At 40.5% G+C, this 16,188-nt stretch overlaps 1 protein-coding gene across 1 annotated transcript in view; it reads right to left on the bottom strand.

Moving 5' to 3' along the window:
• LOC141051171 (uncharacterized) overlaps positions 1-16,188 on the bottom strand; it is a 218,882-nt gene that overhangs the window by 144,191 nt on the left and 58,503 nt on the right. Inside the window, 3 exon segments of the mRNA XM_073548036.1 lie at positions 10,310-11,346; positions 14,810-14,900; positions 15,367-15,435. Coding sequence (XP_073404137.1) covers positions 10,310-11,346; positions 14,810-14,900; positions 15,367-15,435 — 1,197 coding nt within the window.

Genomic DNA, 16,188 nt, shown 5'->3' with positions numbered 1-16,188 from the left:
ATAGTCTCACTGCTCTTACAGTAAAGAATCCACGTCTGTGAGTATGCTTAAACCTTCTTTCCTCCAGACGTAGAGGATGTCCCCTTGTCCCCGTCACAGGTCTAAGAGTAAAAAGATCATTAGAAAGGTCTTTGTAATGTCCCCGCATATACATTGTAATAAGATTATCAGGATCCTGACAGCGCCGGCGTACAGCCTCCGCTGAGCAGGGACTCACCCGCACTGTAGGGACCCCTGGGGACCAGAATAGCCAGAAAGTATAGGTGCACAGGACCTTAGTGATGCAGTTTAGTAAGCCGGCACGGGACCTACGGTCATGTGACTGCAAGGGGGCGGGGCTTAGCGTCCTGCTTTCACAGAAGACAGCTAACTCAGAGTCAGGCAAAACGGAGGTCGTTCACAGTACGGACAGCGAGGTACAGAAGGGGTAAACAGACGGGAGGTCAGACAAAGCCAAAGGTCATACACAAGAGGGCGACGCGGTACCAAGGGGACGAGCAGAGAGAAGTCGGGTCACAAGCAGAGAGTCATACACGAGAGGTAGCGCAGTACAAGAGGGACAGGCAGAACTCGTAACAGGGACGGAACCGAATCAAAACCGAACAAGCAAGCAAGTTATCAGGCACAAGGCACACGTATGCACAAGGTCAACTAACTCAGCCGAGGGCAGGGGTATAACTGACACCGGACCTAGGTCCAGTGAGCATTAAATAGCCGCCCTCTGCCAGGGAGAGGCGGAATAATTAACCCCCAATCAGACCAGGACGGGCCAAAGCGAAACCCCGTCCTGGATCATGACAAAGATCACCCCTAAGCCTTCGATTTTCCAAACTAAATAACCCCAAGTGTAATAACCTGTCTTGGTATTGCAGACCCCCTAGTTCCCTAATAACCTTGGTCGCTCTTCTCTGCACCCGCTCCAGTTCAGCTATGTCTTTCTTATACACCGGAGACCAGAACTGTACACAGTATTCTAAGTGTGGTCGCACTAGTGACTTATATAGAGGTAAAATTATGTTCTCCTCATGAGCATCTATGCCTCTTTTAATGCATCCCATTATTTTATTTGCCTTTGCAGCAGCTGCCTGACATGGCCACTAAATGTGAGTTTGTCGTCCACCCATACACCCAGGTCTCTCCCAATTATAGTACTATAGAGTCACCTTGTCGATGTTGGGACGGCTTTTATGCTATGTTTGATCAAATACAGTATTACTAAGAACTCTGTATGATTTAAATGCACTTTTGCTTTTTACTTATTTAATTATAGCAGGGTTTTTTTCCATTTTTTCTTTTGTAGGTTTTGTATACAATTATAGTACCAGCCAGAATGTTTACTCATTAACACTCTATGATGTGTAAGTTTCTTTGGCTAGGAAAACAAAACTTATGCTTCATCATAGAAAAGGAGGGGGTTTATTCCTCCCTAATTTTACACTTTATTACAAGTCAGCACAGATTGCTCAATTAAAGGGAATCTGTCATCCCATTTTTCGTGTATCAGCTGCAGGCACCACCATCAGGGGCTTATCTACAGCATTCTGTAATGCTGTAGATAAGCCCCCGATGTAACCTGAAAGATAAGAAAAAAGAGTTAGATTATAGTCACCCGGGGGGCGGTCCGGTCTTGGTCTGATGGGTGTTGCGGTTCGGCGCCTCCCATCTTCTAACGGTGATGTCCTCTTCTTTGCTGCCTGTCGTGGCTCCTGTACAGGTGCACTGCTCTGCCCTGTTGAGGGCACAGCAGAATACTGCAGTGCACAGGTGCCGAACCTCTCCCGGCGCTCCCGACACGTTAACCCCTGGCACACTGCGATCAAACACGATCGCAGTGTACCGGGGGTTTAGGAAAGCATCGGCAGGGAGGGGGCTCCCTCCGTGCTTCCGAGACCCCCGCAGCAGCGGGGACCTGCAGGGAGGCGGCTTTCCCATGCCTGCAAAGCGCAGGCACGAGGAAGCCTTCTGCACTGCCTGTGACAGATCGCTGATGTCACAGCGATCTGTGATGTGACAGATCAGCGATCTGTCACATGACAGTTACTGTATGTCCCCCCTGGGACATTGTAATAAAGTTAAAAAAAAATATTCCCTAGTAAATTCATTTTTTTAAAATAAAAAACAATAAAAGTACACATATTTGGTATCGCCGCATCCGTAATGACCTGCCCTATAAAACTGTCCCATTAGTTAACCCCCTTAGCGAACCCCTTAAAAAATAAAAAACAAAGCAAAAAATAAAGCTTTATTATCATACCGCTGAACAAAAAGAGCAATAACGCGCGATCAAAAAGACGGATATAAATAACCATGGTACCGCTGAAAACGTTATCTTGTCCCGCAAAAAACGAGCCGCCATACAGCATCATCAACAAAAAAGTTATAGCTCGCAGAATAAAGCGATGCAAAATAATTATTTTTTATATAAAAAATTGTTTTCATTGCATAAAAGCGCCAAAGCATAAAAAAAGACCTAAATGAGGTATCGCTGTAACCGTACTGACCCGCAGAATAAAACCGCTTTATCAAATTTACCGCACGCGGAACGGTGTAAACGCACCCCCCAAAAGAAATTCTTGAAATGCTGGTTTTTGTTCATTCTGCGTCCAAAAAATCAGAATAAAAAGCGATCAAAAAAATGTCACGTGCCCGAAAATGGTACCAATAAAAATGTCAACTCGTCCCGCAAAAAATAAGACTTCACATGACTCGGTGGGTCAAAATACGGAAAAATGATAGCCCTCAAAATGTGGTGATGCAAAAACAATTTTAAAACAAAAAGCGTCTTTTAGCGTGTGACAGCTGCCAAACATAAAAACCCTCCATAAATAGTAAATCAAACCCCCCGTTATCACCCCCTTAGGGAAAAATAATAAAATTAAAAAAATGTATTTATTTTCATTTTCCCATTAGGGTTAGGGCTGATTAGGGTTAGGGGTGTGTTGGGGTTAGGGTTGGAGTTAGAATTGGGGGGTTTCCACTGTTTAGGCACATCAGGGGCTCTCCAAACGCAACATGGCGTCTGATCTCAATTCCAGCCAATTCTGCATTGAAAAAGTCAAATGGTGCTCCTTCCCTTCCAAGCTCTGCCATGCGCCCAAACAGTGTTTTACCCCCACATCTGGGGTGTCAGCCTACTCAGGACAAATTGCAAAACAACTTTTGGGGTCCAATTTCTCCTGTTACCCTTAGGAAAATAAAAAATTGGGAGCAAAAATTTCATTTTTGTGGAAAAAAATATGATTTTTTTAATTTCACGCCCGGGTGTTATAAACTTCTGTGAAGCACTTGGGGGTTCAAAGTGCTCACTACACATCTAGATAAGTTCCGTGGGGGTCTAGTTTCCAAAATGGGGTCACTTGTGGAGAGTTTCAACAGTTTAGGCACATCAGAGGCTCTCCAAACGCGACATGACACCCGCAGACCATTCCATCAAAGTCTGCATTCCAAAACGTCACTACTTCCCTTCCGAGCCCCGACATGTCCCCATACAGTAGTTTTCTCCCACATATGGGGAATCAGCGTACTCAAGACAAATTGGACAACAACTTTTGGGGTCCAATTTCTCCTGTTACCCTTGGGAAAATAAAAAAATTGGGGACTAAAAGATCATGTTTGTGGAAAAAATATAATTTTTTTATTTTCACGCCCGGGCATTATAAACTTCTGTGAAGCCCTTGAGGGTGCACTCAGCTATAAAGTAGTGTGAGCTTTTTGACACTATTCCAAAAAACCCTCAGGGGTTAAATGTTGCACACAGCCTAGAGAGTATCCCACATAAAGTCAATTAAAACCATTAAAAGGACATAACACACAAAAACATTACAAAAAAGTGCTCATGTGAACCAGTGCTCAATAAAAAATGGTTTGGTCTCACCATTGGTATTAGATATAGCATTCCAGCATCAGGGCGTATCCTGCTGGAGAGACGATCTACTCATGGGGAGCCGAGACATGGGAAAAAGAGTGTTAATGTAAAGTATTCCCTACACTCCCTGTCATGCCCCAGAGGGTTCAAAGTGCTCACCACACATCTAGATAAGTTCCTTGGGGGGGTCTAGTTTCCAAAATGGTGTCATTTGTGGGGGGTTTCCACTGTTTAGGCACATCAGGGGCTTTCCAAATGCGGCATGGCATCCAATCCCAATTCCAGCCAAAAAAAGTCAAATGGCGCTGCTTCCCTTCCGAGCTATGCCATGCGCCCAAACAGTGGTTTACCCACACATATGGGGTATCAGCGTACTCAAGACAAATTGCACAATAACTTTTGGGATCCTGTTACCCATGGAAAAAGTTCTCACCACACATCTAGATAAGTTCCTTGGGGGGTCTAGTTTCCAAAATGGGGTTACTTGTGGGGGGTTTCCACTGTTTAGGTACATCAGGGGCTCTCCAAACGTGACATGGCGTCCGATCTGAATTCCAGCCAATTTTGCATTGAAAAAGTCAAATGGCGCTCCTTCCCTTCTCAGCTCTGCCATGCGCCGAAACAGTGGTTCCTCTCCACATATCAAGTATCAGCGTACTCAAGAGAAATTGCACAATAACTTTTGCAGTCTAATTTCTCCTGTTACTCTTGGTAAAATAAAAAAAATTAGACCTGAAATAATTTTTTTGTGAGAAAAAGTAAAATGTTCATTTTTTTTAAACATTCAAAAAATTCCTGTGAAGCACCTGAAGGGTTAATAAACTTCTTGAATATGGTTTTGAGCACCTTGAGGGGTGCAGTTTTTAGAATGGTGTCGCTTTTGGGTATTTTCTATCATATAGACCCCTCAAAGTGACTTCAAATGTGATGTGGTCCGTAAAAATAAAATGGTGTTGGAAAAATGAGAAATCGCTGGTCAACTTTTAACCCTTATAACTTCCTAACAAAACAAAATTTTGGTTCCAAAATTGGGCTGATGTAAAGTAAACATATGTGAAATGTTATTTATTAAGTTTTTTGTGTGCCATAGGTCTGTGATTTAAGGGCATAAAAATTCAAAGTTGGAAAATTGCGAAATTTTCAAAATTTTCGCCAAATTTCCGTCTTTTTCACAAATAAACGCAAGTTATATGAATGAAATTTTACCACTAACATGAAGTACAATATGTCACGAGAAAACAATGTCAGAATCACCGGGATCCATGGAAGCGTTTCAGAGTTATTACCTCATAAAGGGACAGTGGTCAGAATTGTAAAAATTGACCCGGTCATTAACGTGCAAACCACCCTTGGGGGTTAAGGGGTTAAACGCCCTGGATTGGTTGTTGATGATACCATTGTAGATTATTGGATATCGTATAATTAAATAGTTGTGCCTTTCCCTACTCCTGTCTATGTCCTGTCTTCCCTTATATTATTTGAAGTTAATTGAATGTATGTTAAATTGTTAGTTTACACTCCCTTGCATGGGAGTTCATATCTTGGACTTGGTTTAATACATTTCTAAATAAAAATTTATTGAAACTAAAAGCAAATGGGGGGATGCAAGGGAGGGAAATCTTCCAAAAAACAAATAAAAATCTGCTACTAACCAAAAAGACACTGGACAAAAAATATTCAGTCTAAGTAAATATGACAACATAATTTTCAGTTTGTTGTGAAATTTTTCCTGAGTGCACCAATACCCTACATGTAATCAGGAACTACTTTTGAGGTACAGTGCAAAACTCAGAAGGGAAGAAGTGGCATTATATATGGCAGATTTTACTGTCATGGTTTGCTGGTGCCATGACCCACTGGGAGAGCCCCTGAGGTGTCAGAACAGCAGAACCCCCATAAGTGACCCTATATTACAAACTAAACCGCTCAATGAATTCATATTAGGGTGCAGTGATCATATTGCCACCACAGGTGTGTCACAGAATTTTATATCATTGGGCAGAGAAGAAAAAATAATTACATTATTACCATAAAAATTTTGTTTTAGCCCGAGATTTTACATTTCACAAGAGGAAATGGGCAAACAAGGCAAAAAAATGTTCACACAATTTCTGCTGAATGTAGAAATACCCCATACAGCACTGCTTAGCCAAACAGCAAGACTCGGGAGGGACGGAGCGCTATTTGCTTCCTGGAGCACGTTTTCCTAGAATAGATTGTGTACTCCATACACAGAGCCCCTAAGTGCTAGAACAGTGGAACCCCCCTCAAGATACCCCATTTTTGGAAATTACACCCCTGCCAAACATGTGGATGCTAAATGTGGTTTAGGCACACTTTGTATTTGGGACCGCAGAATTAGTTGGATTTCTTTTGTGGGGTAAGGAGCCATTTTGCTTTGCCAGAGCCTTTGTGCTACCAGTAACGTGAAACCTTCCTACATTTCAGTTAAGAGATGACGGACCTAAGTGGGGACTTGCTTTTTTGATATTGAGTTGAAGCTTTTGTTGAGAACATTTTACATAACATTTGGGATCACATTTATCCTGCGCTGTAAACTGAGCACTTATATCGGAGTTTCCATCTAAATCTCCAAATTATTCAGATGAAAACCCCAGAGGGATCCATTCACTATAATGAGGCAGCACAGTATTTCTCTGGACTCCATCAGTCCTCTGTTCAGTGGTGTCCTTCTTTTGAGAAATGCACAAAACTGTGGTCGACCGCGCTTTTATGCAATCCTAAAAAGCCAGACACCACCGAATCAAAGGTTCTGCAGTGTCCACAGTGTCTCCATCTGCTCCATTATAGAGAATCTTCTGCTGGGTGTCCAGTCTGAATCACCTATTTCAGAGATTTACACGGAAACCCCGGTGTAAGCACTTAGGGCAGAGAGCAAGATAAATATACACCGAGTCTTACTGTGATCTTTGGGAGGCAGAATTAACAAATCAACAGCAGGTGAAGAAATGGTTTTATTTATTACGCCATTCCTAGCGCAGTACATGAGATTAGGCGACTTTATTCTTCAGGTCGGTGCGACTACAGAGATACCAGATTTATATCTTTTTTCTGTTTGGCTGCTATCGAGCTTTTTTGCAAAAACTAGTTTTTGCATCCCCATATTTTGAGAGTTATAATTTTTCCATATTTCTGCCCTCAGAGTCACGGGAGGGCTTATTTTTTGCAAGACGATTTGATGTTTTTATTAACACAATTTTCTGTCACATAACTTTTTTTTATCTCTTTTTATTACAATTTTTTGGAGGCAGAATGAAAAAAAAAACAGCAATTCAGGAATTGTTTCTTAATCTGGAGGGGGGGTGAGTCTATGTCGTTCCACTTGTGGTGAAATTGATAAAACAATTTTATTCTTCGGGTCAGTACGATTACAGCGATACCACATTTATGTTTTACCATGTTTTATGTTTTGGAGCTTTTACACAATAAAAACTTTTATAGGAAAAATAATTGTTTTTGCATCATTGTATAGCTATAATAACTTTTTTATTTTTTCACTGATGGAGCACATTACTAAAGGAAATTGTTGGCCTAGGGACTCAGGGGCATCCTGAGAGACTGCCACCTTCCATATCTTGTTGGCCATATAATAGGGACTTAATAATATTTTCTTGAAATTCAAGGAATTTACTAGGATTACCAGCTTTCTTGTCAATGAAAAAAGCTTTATAGTATGCAGTTTGTGTCAGTTGCAGCGCCATTTTTTTTTTTGTGCCATGTCCTTGTTTTACGCTGCTGGGCATTAGAAGGATGTAGCACCTGATTGGAGAGAACCACCACATCCATGATAGTCACAAGCTTGTTGGTAGGCTCTGTGCTTCCATAAACTGGGGCGTGACTGGATAAACAGGTCCGGATGAAGGCTTAATACCAGGATCTCTTGTACTTTACACCACTCTAATACTTTAGCCTAAAATAGTTTTAGGCAGGCCCCTTTGATTGTATTTTATATTCCCGCAAGTGATGGCGATTCTGAAGTAAGGGCATTGCAATATGGGCACGCTAATGTAAAAAATTGTCAAGATACAGATTGTATAGTTTGTTTAAAAACTCTTTGGTGCCTACTAGCTTACTTTAATGTGCAATTTTGTAACCCAGGAGAGGCATGTTTGCACATTCACACTGTAGACTTATAGCACAAGAGAGGCATGCTTTCGATGATAGGACCCATCAGAGAAGTGTCACCTTGTCGTGGTTGATGGGATCACATGAATTGGCCAATTTATGCGCCAAGAACTTTCATTTCTGTAAGTAATTTTTTTTTTAAAAATGTTTTACTTTTTATTACAGTTTACTCAGCAATTATGATAGATTTGGTGTTCGCATATACAGTATATTGGTCTCTACAGTGCTGGTCAGTGCTGCAACGTTTCTCCTTTTGGCAAGTTATGTATTCACTGCAGCAGGCACCTGTTCATACTATATGGAGATGCTGGTCAGGTTTTTTGTTCTTTGTCTAAAACAGGAAAACAATTTTATCACCAGGTTTCAATATTGGCGGGGAAGTCTCAAGGTTCAAATCTGGAATCTCTTTCCTCATATCAACGAAATTTGTGTGTGTAGCCCATTATGCTCTAGCAGAATTTATAGAGCTTCACACCATACTTGGCCCTTTTGTTAGGCAGGTATTGGCGGAAATGTAGTCACCACTTAAAATGAATTAGAGACTGAATTGTGAGGATACTGACGTGGTATCAATGAGTGGAACAGTCTGCCACGAGAGATGGTGAGTTCTCCTTCAATTGAAGTCTTCAATGATGATTTAGAGAATCCTGCTTTGAACAGGGGGTTGGACCAGATGACCCAGGAGGTCCCTTCCAACTCTACGATTCTGTGACTCTATGATTGGTGGTTATGCCAATAAGGTGATCATATCAACAGCACTTTTCTCCTCACCAGAAAGGTGGATTCCGCTCATATACCTCTAAGCTTACCTTTTGTTTACATGACTCTCTTTTAGCAATCAGTCTACTGATGATTTTCTGATGTTTAGAACAAAACCTTTTGTTTGTTGGATTTCAGTTACTACATAATAAATTCCACAATCAACTAGCCATTTGAGTGCCAAGTTTTATATTTTATTATACTACAGAATAGGATCCTACTTGGGCACCACTTCAATAATAAATTCCAGAATCAACAATGAGCCTAGAAGTGCCGTGTTATTTGTTTCTGTTTGGTCTCTCTGTACTGACTGGCCAATCACATTGATCGACAGGGCGAGGCCTAGGCAAAATGGTGCTGACCGGTGAGCATTATGTCTCCGATGTCCAGGACAAAAGTTTCCCTTAAACTGTCACCAAGCGACTTTGTGGGATGACATTATAAGTAAATCACGTACATGTACAGTGGAATACACAAATGCACTGCATCCCCTGACATACATGTACGTGATTTTGCATTTAGGTTTTTAAAAAAAGTCTAGCGTTTTCTTTATTATTCATTGGAATGAAACAAAAATGGCCAGAAAACTACAGTAAAAAAAAAAAATACAAAAAAACTTTAGAAAACTGTCCTAAAGCTAGTGGCTAAAACCATAAAAAAACATTCAGGAAACGACTGAAAAAAAAATAACAAAAGACGTTTCAGGAAAAAGAAACTCCAGATTTTCCTGAAGCATCTTTCAATTGAAAAACTCGTTGGCTTCTCCAGAGTTAAACATAGCCAAACACTTCTTGATATGCAAAGGCTGACCAAAAACTTTTTTTCTAACATGGGAAAATTTTATTGATGCACATCCAATAGAAACCAAACAAGCATTAATAGACAACTTTAAATACACTTGATGGTACATGAAAGTACAGTTGAGGGGATAAGAGCCAATAGGACTATAACTTAAAGCCCACATATACATCAGATCAATGTTGGCTGAACCTGCTGATATTGATGGGTTTGGCGAACAGACTAACATGTATGGTGATGAATAATGGTCAGGGAAGACATGTTCAATCACTGCTGTTTGCATTGTTCTTCCAGAGAGCCCCGATTATAATGTCCTGATGGTAAACTGACCATTTTGAGTCCAGCTATAAAGTGAGTGAGCTATGAATAGAAATGTATTCGGTTTCTGCCCATCCACATACTGACAGTTGCAGGTTGTATTCAGCAGCAGGGAGGATGAACACTGAGGTACTGTCAATAAGGATGGATGGGTGGTGGGGATTAATGCACATTTTTGCCAAAAACGGTTCAACTGTCCTATCATGGATTTTTCACAGTGACTGAACCAGATTTAGCAGGTCTATGAAATCTATTTGGTGGTGTATAAGGTTTGTGTAGTGAAATCTGGTGCAGATCTGCTTTAAGCTAATTAATAAAACTAACTTTTTTTGTGACAAAAAGTTTATACTGCAATGTTCAAATGAGGATTGTAAAATGATAATGTACTGGATTTAGTAATAATGTCTAACATCTTTAGCAGGCCATAAAGATCAGAGCAGTCAGCTTAAAAAATGGCTACTTCTTTCTGTGATTTATCTGATGTTTAACTAGACAAGATTTTCCTTTGAAACATTTCCCGCATTCTAGACACGAAAATGACTTCTCTCCTGTGTGAGTTTTTTGGTGTGTAAATAGAGCTGAGTTTTGGGTAAAACATTTTCCACATATTGAACATGAATATGGCTTCTCCCCTGTGTGAATTCTTTGATGTGCAACTAGAACTGATTTATAATTAAAACATTTACCACAATCTGAACATGAAAAAGGCTTCTCCCCGGTGTGAGTTCGCCAATGCGTAACAAGTGTGGATTTTTCTCTATAATGTTTCCCACATTCCGTACATGAATATGGCTTCTCTCCTGTGTGAATTCTCTTATGTCCAATAAAAGCTATTTCATGGATAAAACATTTCCCACATTCTGGACATACATAAGGCTTTTCCCCTGTGTGAATTCTGTGATGTCTAACAAGTTTCGGTTTAGTCCTAAAACATTTCCCACATTCTGAACATGCATAAGGCCTTTCCCCTGTGTGAATTCTTAGATGTTTAACAAGTTTTTCTCTAGTGGTAAAACAATTCCCACATTCTGAACATGAGTATGGTTTCTCCCCTGTATGAACTCTCTCATGTATAACTAAAGCAGATTTACTTTTAAAACATTTCTCACATTCTGAACATGAGTAAGGCTTTTCCCCTGTATGAACTCTCTCATGTATAACTAAAGCAGATTTACCCTTAAAATATTTCCCACATTCAGAACATGAACATTTTGTGTTTCTTGCGGGAGATCCTTTGTATTCATCATCTCTTCTGTAATTTTTGTTTTGCTTAACAGTCTGTAATGAATCAGTAAATAGGAGTTGTTGAAAAGTATAAGATGATAGATTTGTGCTGTGAAGGGCTGACAGGAAATCTGGGAAAATGGCTGGATCTTCATATGTTTCATGCTTCATATCACCATCATCTCCTTTAAAATCTGAAAATATCAGATGTTCCTCTGAATTCCAGGCACAGTTATCTGCCAAAAATAAAACCAACTTTATAAATTTTTAGGAACACTGCTTTGAATGGTTGTGCCCTTTCAAAAAAAAATTTCCCATAGGTTGTTATATTTAAAAAAAACAAACAAACAAAAAAAAAAACCCTTGAGCATTACTTACTTTCTCCAGATCCAGCGCCATGTATCTACAGCTGCCCTGGTCTGTGTTGACTGGCTACAGTGGTAACGACGCTGCAGAAATCACTAAGTTCAGTAACTCTGCTGCAGTTTTCCATCTTGGCCTTTCTATTTGAAAGTGGACGCTGCTTCTTTTAGCGTGAAGTTAAAATGCTAACCAGTGAATTGTTTTACAAAGTCTTTTGCTCCAATGTGTATAATTTCACCACTGGCGACCAAGATCTGTTTGTTATCCAGCTGGCTTGGGAGAGGTGGAGATACCTAGTGGAGAGGTTTCCCACCTGGTGACTATCTAAACCAGTCACATCTGCTGAGCAAATTAATCCGTGATGGGCCTGCTTTTTCTACTTGATGTGTACTCATTTGCCTTACAGATAAAGATGTTAAAGTACATGCTAAGTGTCAAGGCCGGTTCCAGGTTTTCATGGGCCCTGGGTGAAAGAGTCTGAAAGAGCCCCTTTAACACATACCAAGATTTATGATGCACAGATACGACAGAGAAATATAGGTATAATACAATGCCAAAGATTTTACTTACTTCTTACATTACATGAGTGAAATTCTACCATAGCTCAGAAACTGGACAGTATAGTCCACTATACAGTACTATGGGCACCACATGGTGCTCCATACAGAATAATGAGAGCCCCATATTTTGCTCCATACAGTATTATGGGCATCACGTAGTGCTCCATACAGAATTATGAGCCCCACATATTGCTCTATAGAGTATAATGAGCCCCATATATTGCTCCTTACAAAATAATGGACCCCATATATTGCTCCATACAGAATAATGAGCCCCATATAATGCTCCATACAGTATGAGCACCATATACTGCTTCATACAGTATAATGGGCCCCATATAATGCTCCATATAGAATAGTGGGCCCCATAGTTTGTTCTATACATAATGAGCCCCATATATTGCCCCATACTTAATGGGCCTCAATATATTGATCCATACATAATGGACCCCAATATAATGCTCCATACAAAAGGGGTTTCATATAATGCTCCATACAGTATTTGATGGGCCTCATATATTACTCCATATATAATGGGTCCCATATAAAGTTCCATACAAAACAGTGGGCCCCATATTTTGCTCCATACATAATGGGCCCCAATATAATGCTCCATACAGTATATGATGGGCCCCATATAATGCTCCATACAAAAGGGGCACCATATAAAGCTCCATACAGTATATGATGGGCTCCATATATTGCTTCATATATAATGGGCCCCATATATTGCTCCACTATATGATGAGCCCCATATATTTCTCCAAACATTAAAAAAAAATCAAGTACTTACGTCTCCTCGCTGGCCCCAGGTCCAGTCTACTTGCGCCATCTTCCAGTTCTCTGCACTGTGACTGCTCAGAACAGAGAGCGCACTGTAGTGACATCATCGCACCCTCTGACCTGAAACGCCACAGAGTCAGAAGACACGGATGATGCAGCAGAAGAGGAACGAGGAGAGGTAAGTATTGCAAGTATCGGGGCCCTGAGTAAGGGGGGAAGGCGGGGCCACTCGCGGGCGCTGGCACCGGGCCCCCATAGAGTGCCAGTGTCCCCATTGTGAGTGGGCTCCCCGCCTGCTCAGGGTCCAGGCACTTGCCCGGGTGCTGACGTCAACCCTGCCGAGTGTGCACAAGACATTGGATTTTATTTTCTAACATTTTCAGCAAACTAGCATAGCTCCAGACGTTTGGGATTTTGTGGTGGTATTTTCTATCTGTGCACACACAAAAAAGTTACCATCAAATACCTACTGACTTGTTGCTACTGAACCTTTTCCTGATTTTTCTTGGATTTTTGAAATTAAGTTAGATTTCCTTTTGGCATAGTAACCCATAGTCTAAAGGTTTGATTGAACAAGTCAATAAATTCTGGAATGGTGACAAGAGCTGATCCTACTCAAGACATATCAAGCAGGTCATTGCAGATACAAGATGCACATTCCATCATCTTTGTGGATTCTCAATTATTTCACTTCTTAAGCCACTTATTCTAAATTGCTTCTCTAGCCGTTCCTCTTACTTTCGAGTCAAACATGTATCATCCACTTACGGATTTTGGTCTGCTTCTGTCCTGTGTCACATCATCAGTAAACACTAGTGACCCAGTGTCACTGGCAGCCATGCATGCCCAAGCCATCACACTGCCTCCGCCGTGTTTTACAGATGATGTGGTATGCTTTGGATCTTGAGCTGTACCATGCCTTCGCCATACTTTTCTCTTTCCATCATTCTGGTAGAGGTTGATCTTGGTTTCATCTGTCCAAAGAATGTTCTTCCAGAACTGTGCTAGCTTTTTTAGATGTTTTTTAGCAAAGTCCAGTCTAGCCTTTTTATTCTTGATGCTTATGAGTGGCTTGCACCGTGCAGTGAACCTTCTGTATTTACTTTCATGCAGTCTTCTCTTTATGGTAGATTTGCATATTGATACGCCTACCTCCTGGAGAGTGCTGTTCACTTGGTTGACTGTTGTGAAGGGGTTTCTCTTCACCATGGAGATTATTCTGCGATCATCCACCACTGTTGTCTTCCGTGGGCGCCCAGGTCTTTTTGCATTGATGAGTTCACCAGTGCTTTCTTTCTTTCTCAGGATGTACCAAACTGTAGATTTTGCCACTCCTAATGTTGTAGCAATTTCTTGGATGTTTTTTTTCTGATTTTGCAGCTTAAGGATGGCTTGTTTCACCTGCATGGAGAGCTCATTTGACCGCATGTTTCCTTCATAGCAAAACTTTCCAAATGCAAGCACCACACCTCAAATCAACTCCAGGCCTTTTATCTGCTTAACTGAGAATGACATAACGAAGGGATTGCCCACAACCTGTCCAAGAAATAGCCTTGGAGTCAATTGTCCATTTACTTTTGGTCCCTTTAAAAACAGGGTGGCACATGTTAAGGAGCTGAAACTCCTAAATCCTTCATCCAGTTTTAATGTGGATACCCTCAAATGAAAGCTGAAAGTCTGAACTTCAACTGCATCTGAATTGTTTTGTTTAAAAAAAATTCATTGTGGTAATGTCTAGAACCAAAATTAGAAAAATGTTGTCTCTGTCCAAATATATATGGACCTAACTGTAACTGTACAGCCAAAACAGAAAGTACGGAGATTGGACTTTTTTCTCTGTGGAAAACGGTGTTACTTCTATCTTACTCACTGAAATTTTGAAGGTTAAAAAAAATATAAAATACCAGTGTAACATACCCAACAAAACTTCACCACATAATTGCAGCAGCCAATGAATGAGTACAATATGTGACCTATAGAGACTATTACTCACCTGGATAGTCATATGTGGGAATCTCCTCTTTACATAGCTCATCATCCTTCACATAAGTCTCTGTAGTATTAATTTGGGTCAGATCGTTACCCTTTAATAAAAATGTTAAAAGTTACAGACAGATGAGAAGTCAATTGATATTGATTTAGAAAAACAAAAAAGATCATAAATTAACATGATGTCCTATATAAATTCCAATCTGTTGGCACCTAATTCCAACCAGCAGCCTCTAATTGTAAATCCAGACATCTCATATACAGTTATGTGCAATATAATAGAAATCCAAGATCATTAATGTTTTTAATTACTGTTTTAGCAGAAACATTAGCACAACATTGGAAAAAATTCATGACTACATGTAGGCAAGTAATGGGCAACCAATAGAATCAACAGTTATGACATGTTCACCTGCTAATTGAGTGTAATTGACTCAGTTAAAGAAAGGGGGATGTTCTAATTAATAGCAATGCGGAGTTCAATTAGGTAGATCGTTCATTCTGTGAAGAAACAGTTGTCAATTATGGCCCCTATTTAAAAGAGGGCAACAAATGTTGTACCTGCTGGTTGTAGCCTCTGCTCAGTGAGTAAAATGGGTTGTTCCAGACATTCAACCGAGGGAGAAAGAACTTTGATCAAGAAGTTGATTAGAGAGGGGAAAAAACATATAAAGAAGTGCAGAAAACAACTGGCTGTTTAGCTAATAAGATTTCTAATGCTTTAAAATGGCAAATAAAACCCAAAATACGTGGTAGGAAAAAATTGCTACAATCACAATAGATCAAAGAACTCACAAGGATGGTAAAGAAGCATCAAAATATCAGCCTCAGGGAGATCAAAGAAGATCTTCAGTTACTTGTGAGTCCTGTAACCATCAGAAGACGCCTACATGAAGCCTAAACATTTGCAAGAAAGCCTCATAAAGTACCATTGCTGAAAACAGACGTGTTGCAAAGGTTACAGTTTGCCAAAGAACACACTGACTGGCCTAAAGAGAAGTGGTGCAAGATTCTATGGACAGATGAGAGCAAGATTGCTCTTATTGGGTCTAAAGGCCGCAAACCATTTGTGAGACCACCAATAAACACTGAATTCAGGTCACTGTGAAGATTCTAAAACATGGAGGTGCAAGCATAACGGTTGGGGATGTTTCTCCTACTATGGAGTTGGGTTCCTTTATTGCATATGAGGCACCATGGACCAGTTTGAATATAACAAAATACTGGAAGAGGTCGTGTTGTCTTATGTCGAGGAAGAAAAGCCCGTAAAATAGGTGATACAGCAGGACAACGACCCCAAACACACCAGCAAGTGGGGAATATCCTGCCATCAGACCAACAAGAGTGACGTTATGAAGTGGCCGCCCAATCTCCAGACCTCAA

This window comes from Dendrobates tinctorius, unplaced genomic scaffold (assembly GCF_039654945.1).
Source record: "Dendrobates tinctorius isolate UK_male_01 unplaced genomic scaffold, ASM3965494v1 ptg000155l, whole genome shotgun sequence".
In the NCBI taxonomy this organism is placed as follows: Eukaryota; Metazoa; Chordata; class Amphibia; order Anura; family Dendrobatidae; genus Dendrobates; species Dendrobates tinctorius.
Note: the sequence above shows the minus strand (reverse complement) of the source record. Positions and strands in the feature narration are given on the sequence as shown.